The sequence below is a fragment of the Octopus sinensis genome, linkage group LG2, assembly GCF_006345805.1.
Source record: "Octopus sinensis linkage group LG2, ASM634580v1, whole genome shotgun sequence".
NCBI classification, from domain to species: Eukaryota; Metazoa; Mollusca; class Cephalopoda; order Octopoda; family Octopodidae; genus Octopus; species Octopus sinensis.
The window spans coordinates 99,156,810-99,177,137 of record NC_042998.1 but is presented as its reverse complement, the minus strand read 5'-3'; the positions used below and the strand labels follow the sequence as shown (position 1 = coordinate 99,177,137).

Here is a 20,328-nt window from a genome sequence, read left to right as displayed (position 1 = left end):
GACATTTGAATACTTTATGCTTTTCATTTATAATATTTGATTTTATACAATTTTCTGGAATGTTTGAGTTTACTGATTTTTTCAGACACATTATATACACCTCTAAGTGTTTATTCTTGTTCTTTGGAGGTTTAAACTCCATTTTGCTTTTTCACAAGTGATAGAACTTCATGATCCTTCTTTTAGAAAAACTCCAGTTGATGAAGTTTTAGACAAAATTCTTCAGTACCTTTTATAAGATCTATTGTGCCAGGTTTTCTAAGTTGGTGTAAATTTAAGTTCATATTCTAAAAGTTTTACTTCATTTTCACAAAGTCACATGATAAATTTATTACTTTTGGATCAGATGGTTCAGTATTTCCTGGAATCTTTCTATTGTGCTTTCTTTTTTTCATGTTCAGAACAAAACTTTGTTTTATTTTGAGAATCATTTGTACTCTGTTTTTCTAATTCTATTTTTTGGGGGAAGGAGGGTTTCCAGTTGTTGATACGCCTAGTATTAACCAGCTTCCTTGCTATATTAGCTTGCTTTTAGTAGATTTTTACTGTTTCCTTTGGTTTTACCATTTATTTTACTGTGTTCTTCTATTATAATTGTTTGGAAGTATTTTGTAGTTGAGTTTGTTTTGGTATGAATTATTTGATTCAAGTCCATTTTTGTATGTATAGATTCTTGCAACCTCCAACTAACTCCCGGTTTTTCTGTTCCACCCATTTCTGTTCATCTCATATCTTGAGGGTCCTCCTAGACACCTCATCACCACAAAATTGTATCATTTTCCACTCCTCTAAAATGCGAGTAGTCTTGTAGTTCTATAGCAAAAAACATGTTCTGCTCTGGTCCCTTCTTTCATATTTAAATCCCTCATCTCTGACCCCTTGGATTTCATAGTCTTGCAAGCTGTATGGTAGCCTCACTAGTTATGGTGGCACAAAAGAAAAAGCACACAGTATATGTTGTAAAGTGGTTAAGGCTGCTTGATCAGGCTGATCTGGGTTTATGTAACAACATTAATAGCAATAACAAAAACAGCAAACCTTGAGACAATGAATGTAAGGTCAATCCTAGCAAGCACTGAACTCAGAATATTAAAGGGTAATACTTAAAACTATATGGTATTCTGCTCAGTTTAATATTTTGGTCACAGCAACACTTTATATGTTGATAATATTATTTAATTTCATTCCATTTTGTCTTAAATAACACTGCTCACTAGTCCAAATACTTTTGCCCTGTTAGTTTTAACTGAATGAAAGTATATAAAGGAGATATGAAAAAAGCATTACTAACCTACTAGCTGTCCGTGGTGTACTTAAAATGTTGTTTTCAGGCATTAGCAACCATTTTGTAGCATCCATCTTCTGTCGACTTGATGAGCTATCAGGACGAGAGAACAGCTTGAGATTCACAATATCACTCCTACTGTAATTTTTACCTGTTAAGAGAGACAGAATCACTTGCAATTCTTCATCATATTGCTGTGAAGTGAAGTGTAGAGGATTATCTGGCTCAGTCACATTAACCTGTAATATATAATACAATACACAAACGAATCATGAATAAATGACTGTAATAATGGGATTATATATATGGACAATTTAACTGGATTTAACTGTTACTTCTAAAATATTATTTATATTTGTATTTGTATAAACCTTGAGGGCATAATCAACACTGGTGGGATTTAAAATCCAGGACTTATAGAAATAAAATTAAATGGGGTATAGTACCATTTGATTTTGTTTTTCTTTGAGTAAACAAGATATAATTTATGCAGAAGGATAAAAAAATTATAAGAATTCAAGGAAAACACATGCAGGTGATTCTACTTAAATATCCATCTCTAACATAAAAAAGCTATGGGCTCAAGTTTCAATCCCTGCAACAAAACCTGAATATATATATATATCATCATCATCATCATCGTTTAATGTCCTCTTTCCATGCTAGCATGGGTTGGATGATTTGACTGAGGTCTGGCAAACCAGACGGCTGCACCAGGCTCCAGTCTGATCTGACAGAGTTTCTATAGCTGGATGCCCTTCCTAACGCCAACCACTCCGAGAGTGTAGTGGGTGCTTTTACGTGCCACCAGCACGAGGGCCTGTCAGGCAGTACTGGCAACGGCCATCTTCCAATGGTGCTTTTTATGTGCCACCTGCACAGGAGCCAGTTCAGCGGCACTGGCAATGACCTTGCTCAAATGTTTTTTCACGTGCCACCAGCACAAGTGCCAGTAAGGCGATGCAGGTAATGATCACACTCGAATGGTGCTTTTTATGTACCACCGGCATGGAAGCCAGTTTTTTGCTCTGGCAATGATCACGCTTGGATGGTGCTCTTAGCGCTCCACTAGCATGGATGCCAGTCATCAAATTTGATTTTGATTTTGATTTCACTTGCCTCAACAGGTCTTCGCAAGCAGAGTTTAGTGTCCAATGAAGGAAAAGTACGCATAAATGGGCTGATTACACCCCTGGCATAGGCCACAAGGTTATGGTCTCACTTGGCTTGCCTAGTCAAATATATATATATAAATGAGTTTAAAAAATTCAGTTTCACCACAATATAGATTTTCAACTGTAAAATATTCTTCTAATTAAAGCCTTACCTTTGCAGGAACTTTGTTAGGGTAGGGATATATTGAATATTCCTCTGGGTCAACAGTATCAAGATAAGCACAGCCCTGGAAGGAAATATAAATGTTTAACTGAAAATATGTTGTTTAACCAACTTTATTTTATAAATTTTATATCTTCTTATGACAAAGCAAACCTACCAGTGTGTGCTGATTTTCTGTCTGTAACATTTGCATTTAACTAAGAAAAGTGGGGTCTTTTGGTGATGACCATTATTAACAAGTGAACCAAGAGAAAAGTACTGAATATGAAATAGAAACCAAGGAAAATGAAAATTGTCACAAGGCTTCCACTTATGTATGAATTGTTGTTATTGTTGTTTGTTCCTTCTCGAGCCATGCCTGGTTCATAAGGGCCAGTTTCCCGGTTTCACCATTGCAGGTGAGTTGCTAAATGCAGGAGGAAAGAGAGAGAGAAAGTTGTGGTGAAAGAGTCAGCAGAAGTTCACCATTACCTTCTGCCAGAGCTGCATGGTGCTTAGGTGCTTCGCTCATAAACACACACATCGCCTGGTCTGAGATTTGAACCTGTGATCCCTCGATTGTGAGTCCACTGCTCTAAACACTGGGCCATGTGCCTCCACATATATGTATTACCTGCTATGATTTTAAATGTAAATAATATTAGATATTATGAGCACCATCTTGAGATAGAAAGATGAACAGGCCCACTGATAAATCTTGAAGTATGTATACACGCTCTCTCAGAATTAACTATTTCAGTGAAATAGGACAATTTTTTTTTAAACATTTATATTTATGTTTATCATGTTTAATATGTATTAAAAGTGTGTAAATTTTCAATTCTGTTCATAATTCTATAATTTTTATAATTTTTGTTTTTATAATTTTATGTTCATTCCTGTTGGAACCCATTATCTGTCCACAGTTGTTTATTTTCAATTTGGCTGCAATCATTTTCCCTACATCCATCCCTAGGATGGAGCAATAGTTTAGCTGAACTTAAAGAATGCATTCAGCTAGCAGTGCAGGAGATAAGTTCTAAAATGCTTCAAAATGTGTTTCACAATATTAAGGATTGATTTGAAATTTGCAGAGGTACAGACAGCACATATTCAAAATTTTCAGTAAGTTTTGACATAAGATTTATAAATCTATTTGTTTTGGTATCATAATTAAGTAATAAACATAAAATTCTGTCAGTTTTTCAAAAATTTTCCCTATTTCATTGAAATAGATAGTTAATTCTGGGACACCTTGTTTTTTATTAAACTATAAAATACAAGAATGTACTATATAGACACTATAAGTTGCTTCAAACACTTTAGCTAAACTATTTTGTCAGTTAGTGTTATTCTATTAATATTCAATATTGCAAAGCAGCTAAGCTTAGTTCAGTGTTTGTGACGTCAACTAACCTCATTGAAATATCTATTATCATCACCTATGTAATTATACACCAATTTGTTTTATGTACAGAACTAAGAAAAGAAATACAAAATGACTTAGTTCCATAACTCTGGTTCGCACTTAATACTTCTTGATGTAGTTTAACCACCTGATAATAGAATCCACCCATAAATTATGGTTGAATGATAAAAGACAGTCAATTACATATAAGAAAAAATTGCTCCAACTGGTGTAAAACAGCAAAAGTCAATTACATATGGCTTCAAATACCTTACCTTAGTGTTAACATATTTTAAATAATTTTTGTACACCTCACGTTTCTTGCTATATGTAAATAACCAGGGAGAGCATTGAACATTTTCTTGTAGTCTTTTAGACAGAGGATTATACACTTTTTTTGTCCATTGTCTGTAAATATTTTCCTGGTGCTTTTTCTTTTTCATTTCATTGAAATTAAGTTTTGAATGTATTTCCTGGTAAGAAAGAGAAAGCAAAATAAATGTAATTTAAATGAGAATGACTAACTATACTATTAGAAGATATCAACATAGATAATGAATAAGAACTAATTAGTGTCAAAAGCTTTGAATAGACAAAGTCAAGTAAATTCTAGATATTAAGATAAGGATTATGTTTTAGCACTTGACATTTCCAACATCAATATTTCAAAGTCTCAGGCCTGCAACATTACTTACATGAAAGGCTCAGCTTGGGAGCTTTTTCTCCCTTCAGTTAGACACAAACTATAATCTCTTCCTTCTCTGAAATAGGTACGCACACACACACACATATTGATTGTCCTCACTGCTAACATTAACACACATTCCTTTTCTAAAATCATAGAAAAGAAGAAATAGCTGGTTAGGTATTGTTTTAGATAACCAGATCATTAAGTTTTTAGTTCAAAACCAGATATTTTGTTGTGTATATAGAAAGGACATACAATTCTGTGAGTACAAGCATGGCTTTATCCTTTGTAGTTACATGGTCCTAGATTGGGTTAGATCCCACTGTGCACAACCCTATATAAGTGTATTCTAGCATAGTCTGAGGTTAACTCAAAACTTGTAAGGGGAAACTGTGAAGTCAGAATCTGTGTGGAAGATCACTGAATGAACTGTACCTATTCTAAGGGTAGGGGTAGGCACAGTGCCATCTTAAGGTATGGTACACTGGATAGTTGCACAAGAGCCTGATCTATGTATGCTGTGGTTTGCTGTCAATAAATAAGTACTGCAGGGTCCAGTGCATTGATTTGCCCAGGGTCCTATAATGCTGCTAAGTTGGCTTTGGGTAGGAGTAAGCTGTTGCCAACTTTAACACCAACATATATCTCTTGAATATTTTTAACAGAGTCCATTCTGTTTCAAGCATTCAAGCTAAGTGTTGTGAGTGTTGGCTTCTTTTCTTCTCTTACTCCCACTAGTCGTGGAGGCCCAAGAAAATGAATGCCAAGCACCTCCATCTTACCAGTCGGTAAAAGTGACAGACACTACCCCACTTATCTTGGCTAACTTATTTTGGCACCATTGCTCCCACTGTTTCTGCTGGGTAATTTCATATGCAGGGAAGGTGGTGGCCTCAGTTTTTTTTTCAACAAAAGGCATTGTGCTTATTGACTATTTTCAAAAGCATCACACCATCAGTGGAGAGTATTATGCCAATTTTCTGAAGCACTTTCAAAGACTATCAAGACCAAATGCTCAGGAAAACTGATGAAAGGGTTCGTGTTTCATCAGGATAATATTCCAGCATGCAAGCGCTTGGCTTCAATGGCTGCTACACGTGACTATAATTTTGAACTGGTTGATCACCATCCATATTCTCCCTATTTGGTCCCATATGACTATTATGTTCCCCAACAGGCAAAAACACTTGGCTGGAGTTTTTTGATCAACAGGATGAAAGCTTCTTCAATGAGACTTAAGCAATGCAACACTGATAAAAAAAGTGTGAGGTTCATAAAGGGGAGTATGTTGAAAAACAAATTGCATTTGGTCACATTCCATGAGAGTATTCTGGTCAGTCTATGAACTTTTCAGTTCAGCATCATATATATGATAGGTTTGTTTCAGTTTCCATCCACCAACTCCACTCAAGGCTTTGGTCAGCCTAAGGCTACAGTTGAAATCACTTGTCCAAGGTGCCACTCAGTGGGAGTGAACCAAGAATCATGTGACTGGGAAGCGAGTTTATTACCACACACTCATGCTTGTACCAATAGCCATGCCTGTGTCTATTATACATAATTTTCTCAGACAAACAAATTCTTTAAAATGTGTTCTCACAGCAATAACCAATGAAGCAAACAATAGAAGCAGTACTTATTTTCTCTCATAGGCTGACCAAAGTAAGCAGTGTCACATTAAACAAAAAAAAATTCCAATGCTTGTCAGTTTTACCTGTTTCATCTCATGTTCCTTCTTTAAAAGATTATCATATGTTTCTTTAAATTCTCTGAACTCTGAAGATTTCTGAAAGAAAGAAAATAAAAAAGATGATGCTTTTTAATAAAGAAAATATAGAATAGATATTTTAGGTTTTAATATCTGCTAAGTTCAACATCTTTAAAAATAAGAAACATTATATGTTATAGATAGATCACTGGAGCACCACTGCAAACTTCGTGTAGTATACCTAGTGTAAATCAACCTACAGGAACCTTCAAGTTCTTTAGATATTATCTATATACAAGGCACTTAATTCTGTGAACATAATTTCACATTCATGTTTGGTATAGACACATCCTATCTAAGTGGCATTCTAGCTAAGGAGAAATTAATCTCTATGTTCAGCACATGGAATTTAAGTTAAGCACCAATACTAATGTACCACTCAATGTTTGGAGTTGGAGACATTTATTGAGAACTAATCTTTGCCACAGAAACAGTGCAATGCCAGCAATGATGTGACCCACAGGTCTTCTCACAGCTCTAATCGCTGGCACACAATTGCCTTTCAGTATTATATAGAAGTTGATCAAATTAAATAGACCAAACTTCCTCATTCTGTTGTGATTTTGAGTTAGAAACAGAAAAAAAAAAGTACAAAAGTAAAGAAAAATTCTAGTTCATTTTTAGCTCAAAATTAATAGCCACTATTTAAATATTTATTAGTAACCCATGTTAACTGCTGTGCAAATTCCTTCTCTTGGAAACAAATTCATAAAAAATTTATTAGTTTGTTCATACATAAAAGCAGTGATATAACTTTTTAGTAATTTTTAACCTCCCCTCCTATTCAGTTGTAAGGTAACTAATTTCTTTCTAGATGTCTCCTACATTATTTACTAACTCTTTATATAAAACACAAGACCTACGGTCTGCAAGGGAGGATAAACACCTAGTGAAGAGCCTTTACATATTCGATTGACATGCTAGAAATAGCAGCTAAATCTCACTCTAATAAACCTGCTTATTTCTTTATTGCCCACAAGGGGCTAAACATGGAGGGGACAATTACGGACAGACAAAGAGATTAAGTAAATTACATTGACCCCAGTGCATAACTGGTACTTAATTTATCGACCCTGAAAGAATGAAAGGCAAAGTCGACCTCAGCGGAATTTGAACTCAGAACATAAAGGCAGACAAAATACCGCTAGGCATTTCGCCCGGCATGCTAATGTTTCTGCCAGCTTGCCGCCTTTAAACCAGCTGTCTTAAAAAATGTGCAGTCAAGTTAGTAGTGAGTCCAAAAATGCTTCAAATCACAATTCTGTCTGACTAGAGCTAGTCTGGAGTTGAACAATAACAATAAGTGCAAATGATTAGGACTTAATTTCATTAACCACAGAAGATTTCAAATTTTGGCACAAGGCCAGCAGCTTTGGAAGATTAAACTGACTCCAGTGATCAAATGGTACTTATTTTATTGAACCTGAAAGAATAAAAGACAAAGTTGACTCTGGCAGAATTTGAACACAGAATGTAAAGATGGACGAAATGCTGCAAAGCTTTTCACCTGGCATGCTAACCATTCTGCCAGCTCACTGCCTTAATCAACCACAAAAGGTTAAAAAGTAAAATCAACCTTTGGATAAAAGAAGGAAAAAAGAAAACACTATGAGATATTTTACCAGTTCTGTATTTCCATCAGCTTTTAAATTTTTTCCTTTTTTTATTAACATTTGTATAGTGTCGAGCATTTCCTGGTAGAGCTCTAGGGGTTCTAAAGTAAAAATTATTAATCACTCATCAGAAAGAGGTTTTGAAACATTTATATTTGCATAGAAATATAAGAAAATCTTGTTACACTTGTTGCATAGCATGTTTTTCTTGTCGTCATTGACTTCCAACAGTTCAAGTGGAAGTTAACAGCAGGAAGCTCACTGGTCTCAGAGGGCCAGCATAGACCATAAGCACAGCCTTTTCCTTCAGACCAAACCAATAAAAGATATAAATAAAAAAATAATAATGATAATAAAAAAAAATAAAAGCATCGCTTTCTTCTTACCAAGTGGACCTATAAGACAAAGTAGATTGAGCAAACCATTTCAGAAGTGTTTTGCTGATGTCTCTAGCATTCAGATTTCTCTGTCAAATGTAATGCTTATTTATTCAGATTGATTTGACTTAGTCATGCCTTACCATGGAGCTGTGAGATTTCAATGGCATGATTGTTAGAATCACATCAGAATAATATTGTAAGGTTAGTGTGTGAGGCTGGATCTGGCCAGTTTGAAGATAAAACAGGTAGATTATTTTGGCTATATATGGCTGGTTTAAATGCTAATGGGTTAAATATAGTTTACACTCAAGAATATCTAACGTATAATTGACAGGTGCCATGATGCCTGTGAAGGCATTTCTTGCACCTATCTTCAACCAAAAATATACATTGTTTGTCTACTAGCAACTAGCAATGGTTTTTAAAATTTTAATTTTGGCTTAAATCTTAAGAATAATTTTGTCTTTTAAGACAAACAGGCTCAAAATAATATATAAAATATAAGTTATTTTAAATTCAGTAAGAAATATAAGCACTACTATACAATTTGGCTCTCATCAATTTTTTATTGAATACTTTCCTTCTTTTGGTGGATATAAAGCATTGACACAATCAAAATGAAAAACAACTCAGGATCAAAGCTTATTGACCCAGAACTACCACACCGATGTTATCAAAAATGGAATAGATGCAAAATGCTGATTCTGCAATGATGTGATTGAAACAGTGAACTGCCTAATTTCTGGATATAAAGTTTAGCACCAGAGGAGTATAAATCAAGACATGACAAAGTTGGCCAACATCTACACTGGTTAATATGTTTACATTATAAAATCAAAACTGTTGACAAGTGGTATAATCAATGCCTTGTGGCTGTAACTGAGGGAGAAAATGTAACAATTCTTTGAGACTTTCCAGTACATACAGACAAAACTATCACAGCTAATAAACCAGGTATTGTTTCCAAAGATTAAAACAATAAAGTTTGTTTATTGATTAAATTGAGTATTCCTTGTGATCATAATATCTTGGCAAAAGAATTTGACAAGCTCAGAAAATAAAAAGATTTGCTCATTGAAATCAAAAAAATGTGGCATTTCAAGGTGGTTACAATACCAGTAAATGTAGGAGCACTTGGAATGATAAAAAACGGAACTAAAAAGTATTTGAGAATGATCCCTGGCTTACCATCCATACAAGAAGTGCAAAAGATTATTTTAACTGGTACGTCACACATATTGAGAAGAGCATTGTTGATGTGAGAATGGCTTCTACCTATGTGTTTTATTATTACTAGTTTTTTCACATAGCTTCATTTCATTTTGTAAATTAACAATTTGGTATATTTAGTTTAATGGCCTATCAGTGTATACAGTGAATTCCTTTGCCCTAGGTATTAAGAAGACAATTGGCTAGGAATGGAAACAAAACTAAAAGAAGAAAAACTAGAACCCCAATGACAAGCAACAGAAATAATAAAAAAAAAAAACTACTCCACATGAAAACAGAACTACAAAACATACTAAAGAAGAAAAGGAGAGAAAAAAATCACTCCATGGCTAATATCCTGCAAGGCTTAACAGAAGATGTGAGTCTAAATGGAAGTCAACAATGTAATATAGTTTAAAATATCAAAGTTATATAATGGTGATGTTAAGGAGAAACATGTTCAATGTCTAAAATTTCTGAGCAGCACAGGATTCACACATTCTCACAAACATGAGAAGTAATATTTATCTTCATACTTCGTATATCCTCCTCAATGGGACAAAATGGGTGATTTCCTAACTTCTACAACAAAGAAATATACAAGCACTATGAAGTTGTTTTAAGAGTGTCTATTAAAATTAATGTAAGCATTTTAGCACATGGTAAAGACAATTAAATTATTGGCTAATGTACATGGTTTTAGATTTGTTTAAATGAAAACTAAAGTTAAAAGATGGCATCAAATGTAAACCACAGACATGATGAAATACATAATTTCTTTGCAGTTGTAACCGGTATTATTTTGTGACTTGGAGGCTTGGAAAGCATTGATTAAAATATCCATTATTGGATGTCATTCTATGAGTGAAAAACAGTCATAATTGTAAATGATTATTCAATTCAATTTCTCATCAATCAGAATCAAATAAAATTCTTTTGCCTAGTCACATTTCAAGATGCAAATTCAGCTGTGACTGCAATTAAATGCATTTTAGCTGTCTGGTCTTTGTGATACAAACCAAAGAATTTAATTGTTCTTGTGTCATTCTTGACCAGAGGCATGTCATTTATTGTTTTGTTAAAGAAAATGTTTAGTTAATTTAGCAGATGTTGTAGGATGTGCTTGTGAAAGTTGGAAAATTGTATAAATATCTGATATTAGGTGTTTGCCATCAGCTGTTTATTCATTCAAGTGGTCTATAATGTCAGTCAGAAGCTGAGCAATCAAAGAATTAATGTCAATGTCAACATATCTTCCCTTTATCAGAAATTGATTTCTGAAGAGCTAGTTTCTTTGTTGATTGACTTTAAAAGCAATATCTCCAGCTTTGAATATACAATCTTAAAACATATTTATAACAGGTGCATCATATCAATGAAAATTCATGTTCTTCAATTTTATTTCAATTTTTCTAGAGGTCTTTTACTAATGTAGTAATACAGATTCTGAGACAGAATAATGTGTCCCCATTTTCTGCAAAATATCATCAAGTATTGAATAGATCTTCATTCCTCATATTTTTCATGATGTCATTTAATAATTTCAGCTATTCCCAATTCACCTGTTTATAGCATTTTAGCTGCTTACAGTGACTTTGACAAATTGTCTATGTGCAAGACTAAAAGCTGATTAAAATTTTGCCTACAAGAGAAATTAACATCTTCATTTGAGTTTAGGATCTAATTATATGGCTCTGAATATCAGCTTCCAATTGTGATTGTCCACTTCCTTGCCAGCACTTAAATAAAACTGTATAATTATCAAGAATTTATAGAAAACAAGCAGCAAGTACTGTTCTAGTTCCACACAAAGTTAGGATACTACTAAACATCAATTTGCTTTCAGATTCATCTGTTTTATTACACCTTACCATGTAAATTCTCCATCTTGAATGTATACTTGATTAGAGTAACAACTCCCCTCATGAGAGATATTGTAGCTTCCTTTATAATCACATTTAAGGAATATGCTTGACAATGTGGCATTGTTAAAACTTTCAGTTGAAGTTCTTCCAAAAGCTTGACAACTCTAGATTTGCTCTGTTAAAGTATCATCTTTTACAGTTACTCCCTTTTACTTGTTTTAGTCAATTGACTGCGGCTATGCTGGAGCACCGCCTTTAGTCAAACAAAAGCAAATTGACCCCAGGACTTATTCTTTGTAAGCCTAGTACTTATTCTAATACTTATTCTATCTTTTGCCGAACCGCTAAGTTATGGGGACGTAAATACATCAGCATCGGTTGTCAAGCTATGTTGGTGGGGACAAACACAGACACACAAACACACACACATATATATACATATATACGACGGGCTTCTTTCAGTTTCCATCTACGAAATCCACTCACAAGGCTTTGGTTGGCCCGAGGCTATAGTAGAAGACACTTGCCCAAGGTGCCACGTAGTGGGACTGAACCCGGAACCATGTGGTTGGTAAGCAAGCTACTTACCTCACAGCCAGAGCATGTCTATGACAGTTGAAAATATTGTTGAAGATTTTATGTACAGCAAGCAAAAAATTCTAGAAATTCCTCACTGACCACAAAAAATAGCTGTTGATCCAATGAACTAAGTTCTCCTTTGTTGAATGCATATATTTATCAATAATAATTGAAAAAGAGTTTGCTGTCTGTTGCTTGCTATACCTAAAATTATTTAATAACCTTATTAAAAAACATAGTGTTTGAAACAAGAAATTTTTCCCAGCAGATATTTTACTTAATTACATTAACCAGCCAAATTAAAGACCATAACCTTTTCAGACTTAACAAGTATTTTTTAGTAATATATTTCATTAAATCTCAGCTTAGTGAATCAACTCAACAATTTTTATTATAATGATTATTATAAATTATTCAAATCATTTAAAACACAAAGGCAATGTATCTCAGCTGAATTCCTCAACTTTCTACCCAGGCCTGAATATTTACAAGTTTTATTTGTAGCTACATTTGAGATATCAGCAGTAATGAGTAGTCTTATAATGGGCTATTTTCAGAACTTATATACATGTTTAAACAATGTGGCTTATAACAAATTGGATGACTCAGGTTAAGATCATGGTATTGTCACTAACCTTTTCAGAAAACGTCTCAATCCATTGACTATGAACAACTTTTACAGGCTTACTGGAACCTCTATATCTTTACCCCCCTCCTCTCATCTAACTTAATGCAATTATACCAATAGTCATCATTTAATGTCTACTTTTCCATGCTTGCATGAGTCAGATGAAATTTATTGAGGTAGATTTTCTATGGCTGGATGCCCTTCCTGTCACTAATCTATACCTGTTTCCAAATAAGGTAATATTTCCCCATGGCCAGGCATACTTTCATGGGATACTAGAAATACTACTTGCCTTGTTTATACCTATCATTAAATGTCAAGGCAATGAGACAATAATGTATGCACACACACACACGTGTGTGTATACATTAGTGGTCAAAATTAGAGAACATAAATAAAAAGTAAAAATATTTACATTTCTACTTCATTTTTCTGAATGGGATTTTTACTGAATATATTTTAAAATATGTTCCTTATTTACTATAAATTTTGTAGGAAATGATCAATAACTAAATAATATAAAAAATGTTTATTTTAAAAATACAAGATGGACAGAATGTATGACATAAAATTCAAGAAATCAAAATTTTGCCACAAATTTTTACAGTCCACAATAAATTGATAAGATGTGTACAATCCTTTATTTTTAATGACTTCAGCACATCTCTGTCAACAGGATTTGCCCAATTTCTTACATTGTTCTGACATAATTTTATTTCATCCTTCCTGAAGTTTTTCCCACTAAATTGTAACACCCACAGGTCAGTGCTCTCTGATCTTATCACCAAGTATCTTTCACAAGTTTTCAATGGGATTAAGGCCAGGCTCTGAGCTGACCAATGCATCACAGTAAGGTTTTCAGTTTCAAACACTCTCTTAACTATTTTAGCATTGTGACATGGTGCATTATCTTGCATAAAGATGGGCTGATGAGTTGGAGATGACCCCAGAGCTGACACAACATGCTGCAGAACAATGTTTTTGTATATGACTGCATTCACATTACCATGGATCTGGATCAAAAGCCTAACACCTGCTGCAGAAATCATTCCCTATACCATTAAACCTTTAGTGTTTAAACCGGCCTAAATATTCTACATGTCTTATATTCAAATGGGCTATATCTAGCCTCTCACACTTAACTTACATTGACACTTTAAAAATAAACAATCACATCATTGAAACCTGAAAACTGTAAGATAATACATGATTAATTAAAAACAATTTGAGTGAAAAAGTATTACATTTAACAGAGTAATCTGAACACTAAAGGGTTAAACCTCCACCGATTTCTTCATGCATTTAGGGAGCAATCTTTCACTTTTATGATGTCTCAAGTATTGGCTACCATCAGAGACAACTAAATTGAACTTACTTTCAACACTGAAGAACATGCACAACCAGTTGTCATCCATCCAAAGTATAGGCTCATTGGCAAAGACTAACCTCACTTTTTGGCTCTTCATACTGATGAACAGTTTAGTGGCAAGGTAATGGGCTTGAAGTCTGACTTCCTTCAAATGACAAGCCACAGTCTTCTGAGACACATTCATTCCATAATCACGATTTACTTAGCAAAAAATTCCTGCAGTGGTATTGAAATGGTCTCTTAACAACAGCCTCTGAATCACACAGCTTTGCTGAACACTTGTGTTCCGTGGTCTCCCTCGTTTTGTCTAACATAGTAAATGAACTTGTTTCTTCATGAAGCTTCAGTATTCTTGAAAGAACAACCTTTGATCTGTTAATGTCTCTAATGATAGCAGAAATTGCCATTCCTTCTTTTTTCATTGTGACTACTTGCTTCCTGAGGCTTTCATCAACTTTACATTGGCTTTCCATAGTTGTTAATTCACTACTTTTCAATATAAATTTTTGCATTATTAGTTCAACTTAGTTTACATTGGTCAGAGTGTTGCCAGATTTTACTCTTTGAATTTTAGACCAGATGTTTTCTAATTTTGTCCATCTTGTATTTTTCAAATAAACAGTTTCTCTATTATAAATCATTTAGTTATTAAACACTTCCTACAAAATTCATTGCAAATAATGAACATACTTTAAAGTATATGCAATAAAATCCCATTCGTGAAAAGGAAGTAAAATTTGAATATCTTTAAATTTTATTTCCATTCACTAATTTTGGCCCCTACTGTATATACATGTGTGTGTGTGTTTGTATGACAAACTTCTTTCAGTTTCCTACTATGAAATCCATTCACAAAGCTTTGGTCAATCTGGGGCTACAGTAGAAGACACTTACGCAAGGTACTGCTCAGTGGGTCTGGACCCAGAACCATGTGACTGGAAGGCAAACTTTTTACCACTCTGTCACACTTGTGCCTCCCTCTCTCTCTCTCTCTCTCTCTCTCTCTCTCTCTTCCTCTGTGTGTGTGTGTGTTTCTCCTGATATTAGTATTATTCTGTTCAATTTATATAAAAAAATGAATGTAATTAATAATATAAATAAAAATATGATCATTTACATGACTGAATCAAAAGTTTAAAGCAAAAGAGGAGAGACTCATTATTTTACATGTCTTTACGACATAATCACCTTCCTTTTCTTTTATGTTTTTTGTTTTTCATCTATCTACTAATTGCATAAAATGTATAAACAATGACTAAGTTCAGGTCTTCAGGCTTCTGTTATAACTGTGTCTTGTGGTTCACCACCATTATCCAGCTGATTTGAGGCGGAAATAGGAACCAAATTTTATTTGCACCTTATTTACTGCACACACAAAATTATTAATGATAAATTGAAATCAAATGGAAATGGAAATTGTAGTTGTGACACCCGTGCCAGTAACATGTAAAAAGCACCAACCGAATGTGGCCGTTGCCAGCTTCCTCTGGACCCTGTGGCGGTGGCACATAAAAAGCACCCACTACACTTACAGAGTGGTTGGCGTTAGGAAGGGCATCCAGCTGTAGAAACACTGCCAGATCAGACTGGAGCCTGGTGGAGCCTCCTGACTTCCCAAACCCCAGTCGAACCGTCCAATCCATGCTAGCATGGAAAACAGATGTTAAACAATGATGATGATGATGATGAAATTTATTCATAATAAACAGATGTTTAATCCTTTAGCATTCAAACCGGCCATATCCAGCCAAAATATTTAACCTGTTTTATATTGAAACTGACCAGATCTTGCCTCTCACCTCAGCCCTACCATGTCATTCTAAAACTAAAAAATCACATCACTGAAATCTCTAAACTACAAGATAATACAAGATTAATTCAAACCATTTTAAATAAACAAACATCACATTTGACAGAATAATCTGAACACTAAAGGGTTAAAACACTATAAATACAGCTAGAAAGGATAAATCATCTGAGTCATTTACAGATTATGTCTCCTATTTCATGGTATTGTACTATTCATTAACTGTTTACTTGGCCTGTGTAGCACATATAGTACACAGAACATATTCCTTAGTGTCCATGCATCATATACAATACATGTTCCCAATTATTTTCAGCTATCAGAGTAACTTGGGACATTTGAAAGGAAAGCTTTATATTACTTGTTGTTGTTTGTTCGTTTTCGAGCCACACCTGGCTCATAGGGCTGGTTTCCCAGTTTCCTTGGCATATAGGTTCCTCACCTGGACGGGACGCCAGTCCATCACAGGTGAGCTGCAAGATGCAGAAGGAAAGAGTGAGAGAAAGTTGTGGTGAAAGAGTCAGCAGAAGTTCGCCATTACCTTTTGCTGGAGCCGCATGGAGCTTAGGAGTTTCGCTCGTAAACACACACATCGCCTGGTCTGAGATTCGAACCTGCGATTCCTCAACCGCTGCTCTAACCACTAGGCCATGTGCCTCCACTTATATTACTTAGAATGTATGAAAACAAGGGCTAACTAAAAGTTTGAAAATAAGAATGGACAATTAGGACAGCCATGAACAGTTAAAATTGCAGAGTGGATTAGCATAATTTAATAATGCTGTCTGTACGGGAGGTGTTCGAGATAAATAGTAGTAGTGACTAGAAAAATGGATGATGCTCAGTTTCATCAGAAACATTACTTTAGAGTATCAAATCAAACATCAAGCAACAGCTCTACAAGACATGGATAATCTGATGCTATCGGCCCATTGATTAGCAGATGGGAAAGATGTTTAAGAGTTTTAGTACAATTGATGCCAACTGAGCCTTTTTATTTGCAGGTTGTGTGTCTGCCAGCATTATTCAGATAATGTGCATCTTGTAATGACCCATCCTCATAAAAAGAATGCACTACTTAGTCTTAATTATTTATCAAGTAATTTCTCAGATAAAGTAATTTGCATGCATCATATTCACCACAATGGTTGGAAACAGTCATTAGCAGGTTATCATCAAATATTCCAATCAATGGACTGTAATCATTTAATGCAGACTCAATTGTTTGCACAGATAGATAATTCTGCTGCACCATGATGTCTGATAGTATTCAGAGAAAATGTCTCATTCTTATTTCTTTATTGCCCACAAGGGGACAAACAAGGACAGACAAAGGGATTAAGTCGATTACATTGACCCCAGTGTGTAACTGGTACTTAATTTATTGACCCTGAAAGGATGAAAGGCAAAGTCGACCTTGGTGGAATTTGAACTCAGAACGTAACGGCAGACGAAATACCACTAAGCATTTCACCCGGCGTGCTAACGTTTCTGCCAGCTCGCCGCTCAATCATACAACACACCATACCTTCAATACCACTCCAATTTCTCTAAATATTATTAAGAGTATGCCTAACATAGACTATGAGCTCACTCTTTTGAGATATTATTCCTGCTGCTATGAATTCAGAAGTATCAACAATTAGAGTTGTTTTACGATCTGTAGAGTACATTACCAAAACAGAGTATATTGTAAGTTCTTTTGTCTTTTTAAAGACTTTTTCTTGAGCTCCTCAAATGTATACATACCATTTCAGAGCAAGAAGAGGCTCAACGATGTTCATAAATTTTGGCATAAAGTGGTAGCAATACCTAGTTTACCCCCAACTATTTCTCAAATACTTATTTTGATAAAGGAACACTAATCTGTTGGTTCTTGTCTATTAAATTATATGATGGCTCGAAACATTCCCTTGAAATATTCATTCCTAGGAAATCTGTTAAGGATGCATGATTAATGCATTTATTTGGATATATTGATACACTGGCTCCTTTCTGTCTAGCAATAACTGCATGTTATTGATTCTTCAGTTAACTTTGGGTTGCTGCAAAGATGATTATGCAATCCTGATAGATAATTAATTCCCTCCAATACAGACTTCATATAATGTTGGAAAATGGAACTGTTATTTTTCAGACCTTTCTCAAATCTATTGACTAACTAAAGACCATTATTTGTATCTATCACACACAATATTTTATCACTCCTCATCCAAACTAATCTGCTAGTGTGCACTCATTAAATCAATTGAAGGGAAAAAGACTTTGCACTTATGCATACCAGTGAACATTGTTCCAAAATGAGTTTTGACCAGCAGAATTTGATGAAGTAATGGTGCTGGTACCATGTTAAAAGTACTCAGTACATCCTGTAAAGTGGTCAGTATTAGGAAGAGCATCTAGCAGTAGAAGCCATGCCAAAGCTGACAGTAGAACTGTCAAATCAATCAAATCTGTGTCAGCAAAGAAAACACACTAAATGATGATGATGATGTTGAGGATGATGATGACACAATTCACTAGAATTAAAGCAATTTCTTCCAATATGCAGGATAGGAACTAGAAGGATATGGTGATCAACAACAGCTGCAATTTTGACTTGGCTTTGCTCAGTTACTTGTTGCTTACTAACTAAACTTGCCTTGATGAGAGTTCTTACTAATAGAATGAAATATTTCTGCATTAAGACTTGGCTGTCTTATTGACCCAAAAGTAAATGATCATTCTGAATACACTATTAGAAAAAACTAACCAGGTCTGAGATGGACACTTTAAGGGAAGCTCTTAGATTATTCAAAAATCTTTCATTTTGCTTGAAAACTATTAATTCCATTACTAAAAATCAGGTTTGTAAGTTTCAGTTTTCATATAACAAATCCACTCAAAAGGCTTTGGTGTCAGACCCAGGACTATAGTAGGAGATATTTGCCCAAGGTGCCATACTGTGGGGCTGAACCTGAAGTAATGTGCTAGGGAAGCAAGCTGCTTACTAGACAGCCATTCCTGCACCTACAGATGTTTTTAAATGTATGCATGTGTGTACCATACATGTTACCAGACTACTGGTAACATGTAATCTGGTACAATCTGTAGCATGGTTAGGTCAACAGTGACTAAAATGTCTGGTAAGGATTACTACAAATCTAGCAGAACAAAAACAACGAAAAAAGATTACATAGCAAGTGCACAGGGATATAGAAATACTTTTGATAGTGAATGAGTGTGTCACAAGACAACCTGGGAATGATGGACCCTTAGTTTTTATTAGAGCATCTACTTGGGAGAAGGATAACCTGAGAACAGCTGGGATTAGGATCCTCCCAGCCAATGCTGGACTAATGAGAAGAAAGCTGTTCATCTGAAAACTGAATGCAATTCTGAGCTTGCTTCATTCTCTACAATTAATTTCACACAGAGGGACTTCTTATCAAACACTCTAAGGTGAATAGTAATGCAGCAAAAGGGAGTACTGGAACATACAGGCTTGACCAGTTGGAAGTAAGGAGTTGAAAAACCGCACATCAATGGCTTAGAGTACTGGATGCAATTTTTCCAAACAATGGCAATGGAGAAATTCACCAGCACTTCAAGTGACTGAGCAGCCCTTTCTAGATAGAAAACTGTTCACATATTAATCAGGAAGGACCTAGAAAAGATGGTCTAAAGCAGAGGTTCTCAACCATTTTTTCTTTCTATGGACCCCCTTTCATTTCTATTTCACTTGGGTAGACACTCGTAACCATTTAATGTTTAGAAAAATTCTATTATATTTTCATAATTAAATATTATTAGGAGTTGTATTTTTTTTCCTGTAGTTTCAGCTCAGAGCTGCGGCCATGCTGATGCACTGCCGTATATTTAAAAATAATTAAATTATTTGGGGTATTTAAGAAGTATAACCAATGTTCTGCACATAAATTTTAACAACAAAATCTTGAATGAAGCCCCAAGGACCCTTGTTGAGAACCACTGATTTAAACAAAGTTTGTCTAATTCTGGAACTAGTCATGGTTGTGGTCATCCCTCTGTTTGTGGGCTTCTAAAATTTACAGCATATCAAGAAGTGGATGTATTCAGACACATGTCAACTTCCACCATATATCTTTTACCTTTTATTTGCTTCAGTCATTTGCCTGTGGCCATGCAGGGGCACCACCTTAAAAAGTTTTAATCAAATGAATTGACCACAGTACTTATTTCTTTTTAAGCCTGGTACTTATTGTATTGGTCTCACTTGCCAAACCACTAAGTTACAGATATGTAAACACGCCAACAATAATTGTCAAGATACAATGACACAACAAATATATACATACATATAAACACATACACATATATATATAAACATATAAATATAAATATATATATATATATATATATATATACACAGAGTGTGATGGGTAAATTGTCAC

At 34.7% G+C, this 20,328-nt stretch overlaps 1 protein-coding gene across 4 annotated transcripts in view; it reads right to left on the bottom strand.

Annotated features, from left to right (window-relative positions):
* Positions 1 to 20,328, bottom strand: part of LOC115225466 (protein FAM228B-like) — a 76,760-nt gene that overhangs the window by 14,780 nt on the left and 41,652 nt on the right. For 3 of the 4 annotated variants that reach the window (XM_036498600.1, XM_036498599.1, XM_036498602.1), the window contains 5 exons: positions 8,089 to 8,180; positions 6,413 to 6,484; positions 4,286 to 4,483; positions 2,613 to 2,687; positions 1,292 to 1,524 (listed from right to left, as the gene is read on the bottom strand). In XM_036498600.1, the coding sequence (XP_036354493.1) occupies positions 1,292 to 1,524; positions 2,613 to 2,687; positions 4,286 to 4,483; positions 6,413 to 6,484; positions 8,089 to 8,180 (670 nt within the window). The remainder of the gene's footprint in view (positions 1 to 1,291; positions 1,525 to 2,612; positions 2,688 to 4,285; positions 4,484 to 6,412; positions 6,485 to 8,088; positions 8,181 to 20,328) is intronic. The other variant, XM_029796424.2, reaches the window with a different exon arrangement.